Source organism: Petromyzon marinus (assembly GCF_048934315.1).
Source record: "Petromyzon marinus isolate PM22_M1 ecotype Great Lakes invasive population chromosome 84 unlocalized genomic scaffold, UKy_Petmar_22M1.pri1.0 chr84_unloc.4, whole genome shotgun sequence".
Classification (NCBI taxonomy): Eukaryota; Metazoa; Chordata; class Hyperoartia; order Petromyzontiformes; family Petromyzontidae; genus Petromyzon; species Petromyzon marinus.
The window spans coordinates 104,025-122,786 of record NW_027422641.1 but is presented as its reverse complement, the minus strand read 5'-3'; the positions used below and the strand labels follow the sequence as shown (position 1 = coordinate 122,786).

The 18,762-nt window shown below is 46.6% G+C and overlaps 1 protein-coding gene across 1 annotated transcript; it reads left to right on the top strand.

Annotated features, from left to right (window-relative positions):
* Positions 1 to 10,611: 10,611 nt before the first annotated feature.
* LOC142908456 (uncharacterized) lies at positions 10,612 to 17,361 on the top strand. The gene is made up of 2 exons (XM_076059164.1): positions 10,612 to 10,862; positions 14,034 to 17,361. Exons 1-2 carry the CDS (start codon positions 10,676 to 10,678, stop codon positions 14,687 to 14,689), a joined length of 843 nt encoding a protein of 280 aa, XP_075915279.1. The 5' UTR covers positions 10,612 to 10,675; the 3' UTR covers positions 14,690 to 17,361.
* The last annotated feature ends 1,401 nt before the right edge of the window (positions 17,362 to 18,762 follow it).

Below are 18,762 nucleotides of genomic sequence, written 5' to 3'. Positions count from 1 at the left end.
CCCACTCACCCACCCGCTCACTTACCCGCTCACTCACCCACTCACACACCTGCCATCTGCTTACCCACCCACCCACCCGCTCGTCCACCCACCCGCTCACTCGCTCATTCACCTACTCACACGCCCACCATCTTGCTTACCCACCCATCCACTCACCCAATCGCTTACCCACTCACTCACCACCCTCCTGCCCACCCGCCCACCCACTCACCAACCATACCCGCTCACCAACCCAAGTGCTCAACCACCCACCTGCTCACTCACCCACCCACTCACACACCTGCCACCTGCTCAACCACCCACCCACTCACCCATTCGCTCATCCACTCACTCACACATCCACCCAACCACTCACCACCCACCCATTCATCCACCCACTCACCACCCACCCACATCCACCTGCTCACCCACCCATCCATCCACACATTCACCCACTCACCCATCCACACATTCATCCGCTCACCCACCCACACCCATCCGCTCACTCACCCGCTCTTGGGAGGATAGACTTTTAGTTAGTAAAACATCTGTAAACAAATCAGGATTACTTGTTTTACAGATGATAAAATAGATCAGTAGACAGGGGCTGTATGCGTTTCTACGTTGTAATTTATATTCTGCACAAAGGCGACTCCACAGCAGCTGTGGCGAGGCAAGGCCGGCGATCACGAGAGCCAGATGACAGCAGATAACTCGAGAGAAGCACGCGTTATCGTCTAGCTGTGGGTGTGCTCAACTGCGCGTGTGTTTGTGGCTAAATGCGAGAATGTGGATCGGTGTGTTATTAAATTACGAGGCTGCAATAAGATCCTTGTATGTATGTCGACCTTCTGTTGCACCGTGCTTAGCCAACCGTGATAATCGGACATTACTCAATTGTATTTTACATCGAGCAATCAGCACCCCTACGTGCAGAGCAAAGCCGCTTGCAGGTGAAATGCTGAGTCGCCTTCTTATTGTGCAAAAAAAAAAGTTGCCACTGGGGGTGCCCTTTAGAAGTGCAAAGGGGATTGCATTCCTCGCAAACCACGTGGCCCAGCTTTGCCTTTGAGAGGCAGTCGTGCCGTGCAGGCGTCCCAGTGTCAGCGCTGTCACCACCGTCACCATCGTCACCACCGTGACTATCGTCACCACCGTCACTATCATCACCACCCACACCATCGTTACCACCGTCACCACTTTCACCATGGTTACCACCGTCACCAACGTCACCACCCACACCATCGTTACCACCATCACCCTCCACGTGTAGGATTCACGGAATTTGAAGGGACGGGGAGTAATATTAGATGAAAAATCATACATAGGTGTGCAGCATGCATGCACCCACCCTCTCCAACTTATCTAGACCAACAGCTCAGAAAAACTGAATTTGTGACCAAGTTGTCGTTTAGACCGGCGGTTCCCAACCTTTTTGGCACCAGGGACCGGTTTCGTGGAAGACATTTTTTTACGGACTGGAGGGGGGGTCATCATTGGGCCTTTCCCCCTTTTCAAAGAAACTCTCCAGCGACGTTTGTTTTTTGCTCATTTTGGCGAGGGTTAGCTTGTGGGCTTTATACCAAAACTGTGACTGAGACAAGTGCGCAGTGCGGGAGGGAGGCGCGAACGGAAGTGGTAAATACAATAATGGGCAGGCCACGCGCAGACTAAAATAAGTTACGGATTCCGACTTCTCATAAGGAGCGCGCAACCTAGATCCCTGGCATGCGCAGTTGACAGTAGGGTTCGCGCTCCTATGAGAATCTAATGCCGCCGCTGATCTGACAGGAGGCGGATCTCAGACGGTAATGCAAGCGATGGGGAGCGGCTGTAAATACAGATGAAGCTTCACTCGCTCACCCACCGCTCGCCTCCTGCTGTGCGGCCCGGTTCCTAACAGGCCACGGACCGGTACCGGTCCGCGGCCCGGGGGTTGGCGACCCCTGGTTTAGACCACAGACTCAAAGCGTTGAGAACACGTGGCCGTCCCAGCAACAGGCAGCAGTGAGACAAAGACAACTGTGGACCGGTTTCGTCTAATTAGGACTCATTAGTGCAGGACGGTAATCAATACTTTCTCTTGCCATATGCCTCTGGCAGCCCCATATATGGAGATGACCTTTACACTATGGTGACCCCATAGACAGTTGTCTAAAGGTAACAGTAATCAAATCTGTAAATGATGAGAAAACCAATCACAACAAATATAAATTATGCAGGCTGGAAACAATAGATTTCACAATGGTATCAGTGAAAATAGTATACTTGTTTTTTTACGGTAAAGTCACGTTTACACGTTCAGATACAAAAACACTCCGCATGTACCCTCCCCGAGCGAATCTAAGTAATTAAAATAAAACAAAAACAGCACCATGCATTACTGCTCTACTTTGTAGTCGCGAAAGTCTAGTGTGACAAGTCTTGATCAAATCGTGTTTATGCATATACACGTGCCTGAGTAAACATTTTAACGATAATCCTCTACAATTGAAATAAACATCGCATTAAGAAGATGTGTGTAGGAATATTTACAAGGCCTAAAAGTTGCACAGCGCATACGACTTAGGGGTCTATAGCTGTACGCACTGCCGTGCAGTTGAAATCCTTTAAATTGTGAGAAAAAAATCACACGCGGACAGAGTTATTTGTGGTTGGCGCACTGCTTTATGAACCACATATTGTATTAGACAGTCACCCACAGAAGTTGATATAACAGAGCTACCTCTAATTACAAATGTAATTTTCTTCTTGATTTCCCCGCATCTGCCCTCATTCCCCTCCACCAAATAAAAAAATATTCTGCACGAGTTATTTTCAATCTCCCCTTTAATTCTCACACTTTGCCTCTCCTCCTTCAACTCCAATGGCTTCTCGTTCACTACCACTGTCTTTTAAAATACCTGTCGCTGGTCGTTAAACCTCTCCATGGACTTGCCCTACATAATTTTGCCTCTTTCATCTCCTTCCATGTCCTCTCTCGTCCTCTTTGTTCCCAATCTTCTGTCTCTGTCCCTCCTCTTTGTGCCAAACCTCATTTATGGTCCATCTACTTAACCTTCTTCCATTCCTCCCATAAAGCCCCACCTCTTCTCCATTGCCCATTCTCTACCTCTTCTCTCCCCTTAAGCCTCAACTCCTTCTCGTATCTACTCTTCTCCGATCCCATTGCTGTCTATCGCTGTCACTTATTCCTCAAACTTTGTACACCCCTGCCATCTAAATCATTCCATTCTGTCACCGCCTTGTGCTTGTTATGTCAAGAGAGAAGGCACTCTATAAATATACACCAAAGCCACCACCGCCACCACCGCCACCAAGAAAAGGAACAGATTTATTTGTTGGGTCTGGAAGTGGCCAAAGTGCAAGTCGGCCATGAAAAAATTTTACATTTAAAATTACACCGCCACCAATTAAAACATTAAACACAAACACAAAGGTTGTCTGTATAACCTCAACGGACTCTTGAGGCAAGTGCTTTTAGCGAGCAACTATGAAAGCCAGCATGGTACACAATGGGGAGGGTGGCCAGCACCATGCCTGGCCGCCTTTATCTCCCGAGTAGTGATGTTTACACACTGCACCAGGTACTCATTGGAGGCTGAGTCGATCTCGGGTTAGCCCAAAACCACTTTAGTTCATCGGTACTGGTGTTGCCAAGTTCATCGCGCAATACGCGAAACACTATACAATTACCGGATAATACGCATACCCACACAGGCGTATGCATGTGTGGGTGGGTTATTTATACAGCAGTATGCAGCATGGCAGTCAGTCGGCACCTTCCGCAATGCACGTTTGTTATTCATGAGGGTGCACATCCTGATGTATTCATTGGCTGATCACCCGAAGCCACCGTGTGAGCTGAGAGTTTCTCGATCTTACCGGGTACTCGATAGAGCTGAGAAATGCACTGCGGTCAATACTCAGAGTCATCATTTAGACGTAGAGACCCAGAGATGAAGAGAATCCCTAGCAGCCCGTACATATTAATGGATAGCAGTGATGGTCCCAGCTGCTGACTTGTACACCAGGGGTGAAGAATTGAGACAAGGCTGTGGTCCCAAGATAATTTCACTCCTTCCATTTGTTTTGTATTGAGTGGCATCCTGACGGGTACGACACGGTTCAGACGCGGCCACCAGCTCAAAAAACACGTACAGAACAAACCCTGCGCAGAGAAGCATGCAGAGACGCGTGCTCGAAATCACACCAAGACAGAGGAACGCGCAGATGAGAGAACATACACAGAGGTAAGATCCCTCCTCATGTTGACCATGATGAGAAGGAAAGAGCAACACGCAGATGAAAACGTTTCTGGAAGTGACGATGGCTGATGATCAAGAGTAACTTGGAGGGGAGGAGGTGGGAAGCTCATTCACAGGAGGTGCTGGGGCCCATTGTCACAGCGCAGGCGTCACGAGAAGTGACGTTGGTTTGGGGAGGCCTTCATCAAACAGTGGATTTACCACTGGTGATGATGCCCATAATGATGATGAATGCATGGGCAGTCCACTCACATTCGTGCATAATCAGGTGCACGTCCACTCCCCTAGTCACCCCTCCACTAATCTCACTCCCCGAGTCACCCCTCCACTCACCTCACCCCCATTCCCCGAGTCACTCTCACCTCGACTTCTCCACTCTATCGCCAGTCGCCCTGAAGAGGCCCAACTCCGGAGCCTCCCCCAGTGCCACGTTCACTCTCAGCACGAACATCGTGTGGTGCCACCCCCTCCTCTGCTGCATCCCTCCAACTCTTCCTCCGCCATTGCGAGAATCGGCTCCACGAAGGGTCCCACGCTGTCCCCGTCCCTCAATGGACTCGTGTCCTTTGTTGATGAAGGCCATTTAATAAAATAATGACAATTAATTATGCACACACACAGGTCACCAAAGTAGCCTCAATAGACATGTTAGGGCAAGTTGTGGAGCCTTGTGCTGTGGAACACACGAGGGGGTGGTATGTATTTTGTATGTTGAACTTCTTTTGCACGGTACGTAGCCAACCGTGCTAATCGGAGGTGCAGGGGAAGGGCAACAAAGAAAGCACAAAAAGTAGTTCTAAAGAAATTAGTTTTCAATCTAGATGTAAAAGTGCACAGCTCCAGTGGCTTCTAATATCAGAAGGAAGAGCGTTCGAGACGGCCGCAGAAGCGCTTCTGAAAGTGCGATGCAGCGACCGTCTTTGTTCGATGGTTCGCCAAAATCTGCTGTGGGGATGTGATGTGGCCAACACCATGCACGCGGCCACCTTTGTCTCTCCCAATTGCTGATGTTTATTATAGACACTGCACCAGGTACTCTTTAGAGGGTGAGTCGACCGAGGGAAGGTCGAGGACTGGGTCACACAGACACACACACAGAAAAAGATGCCCTATGTCAAATCCAGAGGCTTCTAAGAAAATGGAGGTGTAAGACGGACACAGCTATTACATGGATGAAGGTGTAATACAGATATTTGTGTTAAGGTGGTGCTGCTCACCTGAGAACAATAACAAAAATCCCAACACTCATTCATCTTTTGATTTAAAGCTTTCGTGACTGCAGTAATTCATATTCTTAGTTTTTTCGGTAAAGTCACGTTGAAGAGAAACAACAAAATAACAAAATATATATAAAACAATAAAAAATTCTCACGACGTTTCGACCATAACTCAAACGGTCATCATCAGGTGTGTGATGATGACCGTTTGAGTTATGGTCGAAACGTCGTGAGAATTTTTTATTGTTTTATATATATTTTGTTATTTTGTTGTTTCTCTTCAACGTGACTTTACCGAAAAAACTAAGAATACTCATTCATCTGTTTAATCTTTGATTGGAAAACGCTGGGCGAGACCTGCGACATTCGAGTGAGCTCACCTACTCGCTCACAAACACACAACACTCAACCCAGTCAATCAACATGTTACACACCCTAAATATGACCCGCCTTGTCCTGGGGAAGACCTGCAACATGCTACTGAGCTCACCTCTTCAATCACCTACTCACCCACTATTGCTATTTCATCCACACACACTCGCTTATCTTAACAGACCTCAATAATTGACATTTAGCTCCTGAAGATATTGCTACATGCAATAAAACGCGAGTGTGTGAGTGATTGAGTGATTGATTGAATGTGTAAGTGAGCGTCTGGTTGCGTGAATGAGTGAGCATGTGAGTGCGTGTGAGTGTGTAAGGTGAACGGTAGTGTATCGGCGAATGTGCTGTGCTACAAATCTGGTGATCCGAGTTCAAATCTCGCTCACCAGTCTTTGGGTCTCTGTGTAAGTTTTTACCTCTCTGTAAGTCTATGGGTCTCTGTGTAAGTCTATACCTCTCTGTAAGTCTATGCGTCTCTGTGAGTCTACGGTTCTGGTAAGTTTACTGGTCTCTGTGTGAGTCCATGGGTCTCAATGTGAGTTCATGGGTATCTATTATCATCATCTGTGTTTGAATGAGTCGATGGCTCTGTGTGATTGACTCCAAGTCTCTCTGTTCTAGTGAGTTTATGGCTTTCTGTGCGAGTCTATGTCTGCGTGACTTTACCGAAATGACCAAAGAGTAATTCCTGCAGTCACGAAAGTGCCAAATCAAGTTTGAGTCTATATCTCTCTGTGTAAGTGAGTACAACATATCCTTGCTTAACGTGGGGGTTGCGTTGTCGAAAATTGCTGCTTAAAGCTATTTTACGTCAAGCAGAAAACTTTTCTAAAAGGAAAAACGGTAAAGGGGGAGGCTCCGTCTTAGCACAATGTAACTTTTATTATTATTTTTAATTGAGAGTACAGTACACTGTTTTCTATGTTTATTTTAAATGTGTTGTGTACATGTAGAAGATCTATCTTATAATCTTTATTTATACTGGAGGAATCTAAAAAGCCCTTTTTCACAGATTTCCAGTTGGGGTGATACAGAAAGTTACAAGAACAAACGATGCAAAAACACAATCGAAGTGAAAAGTATAGGAAAGGTTAGCAAATCACAAAAAAATAAAAATAAACTATTTTTATCTTACCTAGTAAAGCCCTCTAAGCTATTAGCTTCTATTTCAGAAGCGAACTGGCCACAAATGATAGATGAATGAAGTAGCTTATGACGTGGAAATTTATAGCAGCCAAATAATAATAAAAAAATGTGTTACATTCATCAATATACATACAAAGGACATGAAAGAGAGATATGATGAGTGAAAACTATAAGGGAGTGAGTGAGATGACACTACACACAGATGCTGGAACAAAGGCTGAGGAAGAGGATGACACGCCACGTAACACAGTGCGCACCGGTACAGCATCAGCTCCCAGCAATACAGAACAATGCTGCCAACACCCACACCACTCATAAGAGCAGTCCGTCATGTGCTACTCGAGTTATAGTGGGTGTGGTGTGCGCTAAGTGAAACACATTACATAAAAGACGAGGATGTACTGCATATAGTCCTCTGCGTGAGTGAGTCTATGTCTCTCTGTGTGAGTCTGTGCGAGTGACTCTATGGTTCTCTGTGTGGGTTAATCAATGGTTCTCTGTTTGAGTGAGTCTATGTGTCTCCATGTGAGTGAGCCTATGGCTCTGTGTCAGTGAGACTTTGGCTCTCTGTGTGAATGTACTCTGTGAGTGAGTCTATGGCTCTCTGTGGGAGTAAGTCTCTAAGGCCACCACCATCTTGCCCCCTGCCCAGTGCGTCCACCTGGTTGAGCTGCAGAAGTCTATTGTCCACCGCTCCAGACCGCACAGATATCCGACGTCCACCTCCAGCACAGACACCAGCAGATTCTTAAACCTGGTGGTGGAAGGACACGAGAGGGGTAATAGTCAACCACCATTACCACCATCAATACCACCATTACAACCACCAAAATCACCGCTATCGTTAACACCACCATCAATATCACCACCTCCACCACAACGATCACAATCAAAATTAAAATCACAATACTCTTTGGTTCTTTGTGTAAAGTCACATAGGTAGAAAAAATAATAGATCACGACGTTTAGATCGCAACACAAGCAACCATCATCAGGTGAAAAAATATAGCGAGAAAGCTGCTGAAACACGAAGTTATATTGGCTTGAGATAAACTCAGCCCAAGAGTAAGTGGGCGGGGCTAGAGGTAGAATTTGCATGTAAATACAACGCCACATCGTGGAAAAGGAAAGAGAGACACAGACACCGAGAGACATCCACACACAGAGAGAGGCACACACAAAGAGACACACGAGAGATGCATATAGAGAAAAACACACCGGCAGAGAGAGATACCCACACAGACAGATGCAGATAGAGATAGACACAGAGAGAATTACATAATTGCCCATGAATTACTATGGTGTGACAATGCCAATTACCAATGTCAAAGGGAACATCAATGAATGGTAAATGTGGGGTAATATCCCCAGAAGAGCATGTAGACTACATTAAAAATTAAAATAATCAGGCAATATAATATCACATATGGGTTCTGTTTAAAGTTTACTTACGACAAATAATACTGAAATAATTGTGCTCCATAGATTATCTTAATGGTCAAGTTACATAACCATCACGGAATCACTTAAGCTGACCATTTAAAAAGACGTTAATTGCAAGATGTTGAGCAAAGGAAATTGTTTGGAAGTTCATCTCACACCAAGTACATGTTACTATAAATCTAAATCTGCATAGTTCTCAATCAGCAAAGTCGCAAACATGTTTTACCACAAGCAAGGAGTTCGGTGTAAAGCTGTTAAGCAAATTAACCACTGCACACGGTTGTAAAGTTCTCTGCCTCAAAGACAGCACTCTACCAAGTGTCGCGACGCAGCTGCGCGCGCCGCATGACAATAGGAGGAGTGAGTGAATCTAAGTAGACACTGACCCTGTCAAAGGGGATCCCATGTCTAGAGTATTTGTGGCTGGTGCTACACATTTCTAACGTGATTAGTCATTTAGCTGATCTATCATTTGTGGAAAGGTCGCTTCTGGAAAACAGCCACATAGCTCAGTGGGTCTCACCTGGTAAAATAAAAATAGTTTATAGAGTTCGTTCTGCTTCAACGCGTGTTTTCATAACGCCATTTGGATATGGCACGATGGATGTATTAGGGAACACGTTTTATAACGCGGATGCTAAGTGGATATAACGCGATTGAGTTAACAGAACCACGTCACGCGAGTAGGAATGTGCGGTTGTACGGCTGCCTGGGCACAGCGTCACACGAGGCATTGGGATGCTGCTGGATGCTTCCTGATGCTCCCCACGCGCCTCAGTCTTTGTTCAGCCGACACACGCATCTCACGCTGTTATCACGGACTGTGCTTTACCCTGTATTAGTCATTGTAACGAGGGCGTTTACACAACGCGGTGTTATTCAGCAACGCAACTGCCGCGTTATAGAACACTGCAGTAAATATTGTCGCGGTGTGGAAGGAGCAATGAACGTCATCTTGTGGCATGGAAAGGCATCGCAGCCCTAGCGAGCAGCCAGAGACAAAGCCTGCACGCACGGAAAAGTTGTGATTGACCCGGGGACTATTAGCAAGTGACACGTATGGACTAATGGTTACTCTAAATGACGATGTTGACGTTGGTTATAACGTGCTACAAATATGCAAAACGCACATCGCATTAGCTCTGACAAATAGCGGACTTTTTTAAAGTTATCGTTTACAATGGTTAATTTGTATATCATGCCAAGTGAGTAATTTGCGTGTGGACCCTGACAGCGGCACTCAATGTCCAACTCTTGCGAATGCTCTCAGGGGATCTTTACCGTGCGCTGCGTTCACTCACTCAGCCCCAATCTCCCTGTCGTGAACTCACCACTCACCCACTCACTCACCTCACCCTTCAACTCACTCACCCTCCTCACCTATTAATTCTCCTCATTAACTCACTCACCCTGCAATCCACTCCCTCACCCCCCCGCTCCATCACCCGGCACTCACCGCCTGTCCGTGACCACCTCTCCCGTGCCTACAACCACAAACACCACCACCACCTCTCCCGTGCCTACAACCACAAACACCACCACCACCTCTCCCGTGCCTACAACCACAAACACCACCACCACCTCTCCCGTGCCTACAACCACAAACACCACCACCACCTCTCCCGTGCCTACAACCACAAACACCACCACCACCTCTCCCGTGCCTACAACCACAAACACCACCACCACCACCTCCTGCTGCTGCTGCTGTCGCGGTCTCCGCGTGGCGCCGCGGGTCCAGGGGGAGGCCTCGCGGCCCAAGAGCGGCGCCACGGCTCCCCCCCTCCCGCTCCTGGCCCCTCCCCCTCGTCCCTCCTGGCCCCTCCCCCTCGTCCTTCCTGGCCCCTCCCCCTCGTCCCTCCTGGCCCCTCCCCCTCGTCAATCCTCCTCCCGTTCGCGACGTGGAGTGAACTCAGCCCCGCCCCCCCCGCCCCCACCGCCCCCCCCCCTGCGCGGCCCCGCTGCCCATTGCAAGAATGGCGGGAAGCGGTCGCGGGGCCTACCGCGCGCCGCCTCTCGCGTGATTGGCTCGCTTCGCGTCACGTGGGGAAGGCGGAAGAAGAGTATGGGGGAGGAGCTGCGCGGTAAGGGGCGGGGCCGTGGAGTCACGTGGTGGGCAATGATTGCCAATAAGTGGGCAGGGATGGCTGTACGTCACATCCGGTAATATACGACACGCCCCTTCGTGACGTGCCTCACACTTCCTTCCGTCCCGCGTGCCGTCAACACGAGCTCAGCATGGCGCTGTTGACCGTTGGCGTTCCGCTGTTGGCCATGCTTGGGATGGAGATCTTCATTTATCTTCGTTTTAAGCTTTCCATCTCATACTTTTACCGCGAGACCACGACGCTGCAAACGGAGAGGATGGGCCTGCAGAATGTGGAGCTCTGTCAGAAGAACAAGACCATGGAAGTGGAGAAAGATGGTAAGCTACCATTTTCTTTGGTTCTTTCGGTAAAGTCACGTAGAATGAGAATAAAATAATAAATTGATAAAATAAAATAACACAATAATATTCTCACGACGTTTCGGCCACAATACAAGCGGCCTTCATCAGGTGAAGGGGACGAGACTGTCTGGAGGACAGCGCTGGAGTGAGAAAGCCACGCTGAGATCGCGATCTTTAAGCTGTGTGAGAAGAAACAAAGCGCCTTGACAAAGGAATTAACATATAATTTAGCATTGAAATGGCTGAGTGATTAGCTTGTGACTGGTCACAGAAAAGGCTATGTTAAAGTTAAAGCATACACCTCCGCAAAGGCACCCCTTGACAAAGGAATTAGCGTAGAATTTAGCATTGAAATAGCTGAGTGATTAGCTTGTAACTGGTCACAGAAATAGCTATGTTAAAGTCAGAGCATATACATTCACCGAGTCACCTAGTACAAATCAAACAGGAGAATTTAGCATTGAAATAACTAGGCGAATTTAGCATTGATATAACTGAGTGATTAGCTTGTGACTGGTCACAGAAATGGCTATGTTGAAGTTAAGGCCTACACATCTGAGCTATTCACAGTAACTGGGTATACAATATATAATGAATACTATATACTGAACCAATAAAAAAGACAAAAATTTAAATTACCTCAATGTTATCAATAAACTCTATATTCTCCAATCAGCTAAGCTACCAACAATAAGTCGTTATATATCACAATGCTATATGGCGAAAAATGGGTGGATTCTTACCCTCAACTTTAGCACCACGGATAGCTACGGGTCCCGTTCAGACGGACGAGTTCATCGATGGTCGGAACAGAGGAGGGGGAGAGAGACAGCTGCGAGGCGCTGTTATACTCCATGTTGTAAACCATACCATTAACCACGGTTAAGCTATCCGTGTTGCTAAAGTTGAGGGTAAGAATCCACCCATTTTTCGCCATATAGCATTGTGATATATAACGACTTATTGTTGGTAGCTTAGCTGATTGGAGAATATAGAGTTTATTGATAACATTGAGGTAATTTATATTTTAGTATTTTTTATTGGTTCATGATATAGTATTCATTATATATTGTATTGTATACCCAGTTACAGTGAATAGCTCAGATGTGTAGGCCTTAACTTCAACAGCCATTTCTGTGACCAGTCACAAGCTAATCACTCAGTTATTTCAATGCTAAATTCGCCTAGTTCAATGCTAAATTCTCCTGTTTGATTTGTACTAGGTGCCTCGGTGAATGTATATGCTCTGACTTTAACATAGCTATTTCTGTGACCAGTTACAAGCTAATCATTCAGCTATTTCAATGCTAAATTCTATGCTAATTCCTTTGTCAAGGAGTGCCTCTGCGGATGTGTATACTTTAACTTAGCTATTTCAATGCTAAATTCTATGCTAATTCCTTTGTCAAGGGGTGCCTTTGCGGATGTGTATGCTTTAACTTTAATATAGCCTTTTCTGTGACCAGTCACAAGCTAATCACTCAGCCATTTCAATGCTAAATTAAATGCTAATTCCTTTGTCAGGCGCTTTGTTTCTTCTCACACAGCTTAAAGGTCGTGATCTCAGCGTGGCTTTCTCACTCCAGCGCTGTCCTCCAGACAGTCTCGTCCCCTTCACCTGATGAAGGCCGCTTGTGTTGTGGCCGAAACGTCGTGAGAATATTATTGTGTTATTTTATTTTATCAATTTATTATTTTATTCTCATTCTACGTGACTTTACCGAAAGAACCAAAGAAGATGAATCCTTGCAGTCACGAAAACTTTAAATCGAAATTTAAGCTACCATTCTTAGATGTTCTGTTTGAGAGGAGACCTGATGGCTCATTGGGGCATTCTGTCTACAGGAAACCCACCCACACAGATTCCTACTTGAAACCTGATTCCCACCACCACCCAGCCCAAAAGAATTCTCTCATCAAAACTTCATACCATAGGGCTCATTGCATTTCGGACCAACACCACCTGACCAGTGAATTAAAACATGTACACCTGGCCCTCAAAAGGAATGGTTACTCTGACCGTACCATCTGCCAAGCTGTTTCTCCCTCCATACAGAAACAACCACTTGATACTCCGGCCAAAACCATCACACTACCATATATAGCAGGCGTTACTAAAAAGATTTCAAAAATTCTAAACAAACACAAGATCCAGGTCCGGTTCAATACAGTACACAAAATTCGTGATCTGATCCCATCCGTGAAGGATGGCATTCCTGACTTACAGTACCCCGGGGTTTACAAATTGAGTTGTACCTGCGGTGATTGCTATATCGGGGAGACAAAGCGACATGTCTCTGACCGAATTCGCGAGCACAAATCAGATTTGAAACACAGCAAAACGAATTATTTGCTGATCACTGTTACAACCATGTGGGTGATCACGATATAATTTTCTCCTATACCAAGGTTCTTTGCAAACCCACGGGTTTTTATCAGAGATTTGTTCACGAGGCAATTCAGATCTACAAACACAGACACAATTTCAACCGAGAAGTTGGTTTCAAATTAAGCAACCATTGGAAAGATGTTCTAAATCGAACTAAACATAAACTCATTTCTGTGGTACAGTATATTTTTCAAGTAGTGGTACCCCAAACTTTCGCAGCTCTCAGCTCCCCCCCCCTCCCGCTCCTGGCCCCTCCCCCTCGTCCCTCCTGGCCCCTCCCCCTCGTCCCTCCTGGCCCCTCCCCCTCGTCCCTCCCGACTCGCGACGTGGAGTGAACTCGCCCCCGCCCCCCGCGCCCCACCCTGAGCGGCCCCGCCGCCCATTGCAAGAATGGCGGGAAGCGGACGCGGGGCCGACCGCGCGCCGCCTCTCGCGTGATTGGCTCGCGTCACGTGGGGAAGGCGGAAGAAGAGTATGGGGGAGGAGCTGTGTGGTTAGGGGCAGGGCCGTGGAGTCACGTGGTGGGCAATGATTGACAATAAGTGGGCAGAGATGGCTGTTACGTCATAGTGTACGTCACATCCGGTAATGACGTCACGATAAATAACACGCCCCTTCGTGACGTGTCTCACACTTGCTTCTGTCCCGCGTGCGTCAACTCGAACTGAGCATGGTGCTGCTGATCGTTGGCGTTCTGGTCTTGGCCATGCTTGGGATGGGGATCTTCATATATCTTCTTTTTACGCTTTCCATTTCAGACTTTGACCATGAGACCACGACGCTGTCTACGGAGAGGATGGGCCTGCAGAATGTGGAGCTCTGTCAGAAGAGCAAGATGCTCCGTCTGGAGCTACAGCATCAGCTGGAGGAGTTCATGGAGAACCGAGAGACTCTCCAGAGAGAGATCAGGAGCCTGGTTCAACAGCTTAAAGAGCGCCAGTTGGAGCTGGAGCCCACGAGAGTGCCTTGCAGGGAGAGCAAGTCTCTGCATGCGGATTTTCTCCGAGACTGCAATGCAGCACAGCGGCAAATGTCGCTGCGCTGTGAAAACGAAGATCTCCGGAGGTCGCTGCACGCCCACCTGAGGAAGTTGAACTTCCTGAATCCGCAGAGAGGGCAGGAACAGTTTAGGCTGCGCGGGAAGCTGGTGCGTCACGAGGACATGTGGCATGGGGAAAAGAGGCTGCAAGAAGAGAACCTGCATCTCCGTAGCCAGCTGAAAGAGCTAATATGGACCGTGTCTCAAATGTACAATGATGCCACCACCACCGACGCCACTTCCACCGCCGCTGCCACAGCTTCCACCACCGCAACCGTTTCCACCACCACTTCTGCCACCACCACCAAGCCCAAGAAGATGAAGAGATTTAGCCATTGGTTCCGAAAATTGCTGAAGCGCAAGTCGGCCATTTAAAAATATTGGGGAAATTGTGAAAATGACACCACCCTAATTAAAACATTACTCAGAAAGACAAACATACCCCATAGAACATCAACAAAGTCATATATAAGACAAAATATCGTACATTTGCATGCAACACTCTAATAAATACTGTATTGTGAGCAAAACATAAAGTTACTTAAATGGAAAAAAAATCTGTTATTGTCACTTACCTTTAGTCCGGATGCCGGTCTGCTTGTCGGGAGGGGGCGTAATGAGTCCCTGCACACACGGGGGCGGTGGGAGGGGGGTGAACGTCCATACACACACACAACAGCGACAATCATCCGCTGTATAGCCTTACCAGAATGTTGGGGCAAGCGCCTATGAAGCTCTGAATGGCACACGGGGTGAATGGCCAGCACCCTGCCCGGCTGCCTCTCTTTATCTCTCCATACACGAGACTCACAGGCGTACATGCGTCCGTGCACACACGCACAACAACAACGCAACAACCGTCGTTCACCCCTAAGTGGCGGTGACATCACCACAGCACTTGTGCCATGCTCGGTGCATTTTGAGGCCACGTGAAGTGTCGAAGGCTGGCTGGCAGGAGGTCATGTAATAGACGCAGGTGCCATGGATTGACTTAGGAAGATGATGGGCAGATGCAACAGCCGTGCTCCCCACTGTGCCAACTTTATTTGTGTCAGTTGTTTGGCGCTCTGCTCGTTGTTTTGAGCCTCGCTCCTCTGCCCTATGCTGTTGCTGGAGGGCAACTGCCTCCACTTCCCCAGCAGCACCTTTCATGAACCTCCTCCACAGAAGCCGATCATGACACTGCTGATACCAGTCATCAATAAGTCCAATCAGCTCCACATCCTTCTGCACCACATCAGTCCATCTCTTCTCTATTCTGTACCACGCCCATTTAGCACCATCTATCCAGCCAAATTGAAGCTGCTTGGGGATGCCGTGACTGCATACGGACTGCATGACACAATCAACGCAGCCTCGCTTGCTGGAGGAGCCCACAGATGGGCATTTGTCCAGATATTCTAGGAATCTGTGAGCTTACAAAGTCCAGTCTGGTTAAACCCTGAATAGATCGTGGGCAAGCTAACCTTAATGTTCCTTTCGAGAGAGATAAAGGAGAGTATAACTGTGGCCGAGAAGACATGAAGATTTTTATGGAGTGACATGCCAGGTAGCTTCCACACTGTGTTGAGCAGCTGATGAAAATATAATGCTGCTCGAATTATTTTAAATGAGACCTCGGCTCCCAAAACGGAGTTGATCATCAGCACACTGCCCACTCCACTCTCTCCTCAGGTGCCCCAAATACATGAGGAATTGAGGAAGGGAGCATTTTTATGATGTCAAATACCCAGGGAGGTGATTTGTTTTCGTGGGGCTGATGGTAACGGCCCATATTTTAGTAGCATGCTTCATGTTTAGCTGTAGTGTCTCCAACTTCTCCTCAGAGTGGGCAGTAATCACCAGATCATCCGCATTCATAATATGGTTTAACAATAGAGAGCCATACCATGACCGGCTCAGGCATCGATCAGCCTCCCATTATATCTATACCAGATAAATTCTACTGGTACATCCATGGAAATCGTCTCAAACTACGTAGTCAAAGAAAATGTTCAGTCGTGTAGGGGCCAGAGGACATCCATGTCGCACATTACTCACACATTCTATCATCCCTTAGCTCCATTACGTCGATTTCCCATGAAACAGCAGTTGTCTTTATATTGTTTATATATGCTTTATCGAAAGAAGAAAATAGTATATTTGCTTTAATTACTGTAACTCTGTGTTTTATTTAGCTTTGGTAATTTGGGTGATCCAGGTCTCTCTTGCAAATGAGACTCATCATGGTCGCTTTAGTTCTCGCCTTGCTCAACTCAATAAACTGGTACTCACTCACTCCATTATGAACTCACCCACTTCCTTAAATCTATGACTCACGTAAATACTCCCTCTCTCTCCTCATGAGTCATATATTTACCTGATCACACAATCACCCGATCATTCACTGTGTCAACCTCACTCACGCACTTTTTCATGCTCTCAAGAATGACCCACCCATTCTATCACTACATTAATCACCATCCCCTTCCCTCATTGACCCACTGGTAAAATTAAAATACTCGACAGCAACAACACGTGAGATTGTACTCAGGCTTACACTCACATGTGTAAAGAAGCTCCTTAGCAGGTTCCATTTGATAGATGATTTATTTCACGATAACGTATTTACAACGCAAGAGTACGACTCACACGAACCTTCCCCCGTACAGTAACCTGTACCTGTTTCAACCCATCTCCACTGCCCCCACTATAAACTTTGCCATCCAAGAGAAGTGAAGTAGAAGACGGTAGAGTCTGCTGAGAGAATCTACCGGGGAAAACTGCTGGAAGTTACCAGGGCGTGGCCGTGCGGGTATATAAGGGGGAGCGTGGCCCACAAATGGGGTGATGCCTTGGGGACTGAAGAACAACTGCAGGTGGACGACATCGGGGCCGACTGTTGGAAATCAACATGGTGGAAACCATCAAGAAAGACTGTTCGAGATTAATTTACTCTATTAGAAACCACCGGGACTGCAGATAGTCATAGCCTTGTGCAACGTATGAGTCGTACTCTCACCTTGTAAATATGTTATCGTCGGGAATAAATAATCTAGAAAATTAAACCTGCGAAGGAGCTTCTTTACACAAGTAAGAATGCAGGACATGCTTTATCAGCAGGCTGTTGTTTTTGTCTACAACAGACCTATGCACACGATCTTGAAAATGGCATTTGATTAGGATTGTCACCTTCAACCCATTCTGAAATCGTCCAACTACCAAAACCCTTGTCTGCATTATACCTAAAACTTGACCAACGTGGCAATGTTATTTTCTCATTTTATTGACAGTAAACAAAAAACATGGCATAGTTTTTAATTTCCCTGTTAACTTGTACATACGAGTGGAACGGTGGCACAATGGTTTGTGCATTGCACTATGAATCAGGCCACTTGAGTTTGATTCTCGGTTATAGTTAACATCAAACAAACTGGCCATGAGCCTTTTCGTTATCAACCCACGTTGAGAAGCATGATGGCGTATGGTGAAACAATCTCCATGACTGATCCAGTATGGGAAGACTTCACCCATGACAATGGTTATACATTTATTATTGTTTTTGTTGTATATTACCACCAAAGGAGTAACTTCATACCTGTTAGCCAGCCTATATATACTCATAGATAAACTTTCGCCTAAACACCACCATTGGGATGAAGCTGACTTGGTATCTTCCATACTCTTTGGTTCTTTCGGTAAAGTCACGTAGGTATAAAATAAAATAAATCACGACGTTTCGGGTGCAACACAAGCGTCCGTCATGAGATGGCAAAGCATGATCTGCTGTTGAGGTAGAATGTTTAAAAGAGTTTGAAATGGGTGTAGCCAAAGGGCCATAAATAAGTGGGCGGGGCCAGTGATGTTAATGTGAGAAATTAGCATGTAAATGTAAGAACGGAGAGCGGCCTCCTCGTAGAGGGCATCAAAGTGGCTATGTTAATGTGAGAGATTAGCATGTTAAAGTAATATCGAAGAGTGGTGGAATCCAAAGGCATGAGAGTGCAATCCAAAGGACATGTGAGCATGAGAGATCTAAGAGAGAGGCATAGAGAGATACACAAAGAGTCGGAAATAACAGCTGATATAGGCAGGTAGGATGGAAATATCAGAATCATAAAGAAGGTACACCACTCTGTGCTATCGCCTCCACCAAAGAGTATGAATCCCTGCATTCATGAAAGCTTTAATTTAAGATTATTCTAGCAGACTTTACCGTCTTGTACCTCGAACCTTCCCTCGTACGGTACCATGCACCTGTTTCCACCCATCTCCACTGACACCACTATAACTTTTGCCATGTACAGTACCCTACATCACCCTCTTCTGCCCATAAAAATATCTGTCCCGGCTAAAACTCTAATTTAACAGGTCCCTGCAGGGTGGGCTGGTAGGAACATTGGACTTTTGCGCAATTTTATTTTTACACCCCAATAGCACGAGATTTCACTTCGTTAAAGTATTGAAAG

What these genes read in the sequence shown, in the direction of transcription:
- LOC142908456 (XM_076059164.1), top strand. Translation starts at nt 10,676, where the DNA reads ATGGCGCTGTTGACCGTTGGCGTTCCGCTGTTGGCCATGCTTGGGATG. An exon ending in CATGGAAGTGGAGAAAGATG is followed by an intron (nt 10,863 to 14,033) that starts GTAAGCTACCAT and finishes TTTCCATTTCAG; the next exon opens with ACTTTGACCATGAGACCACG.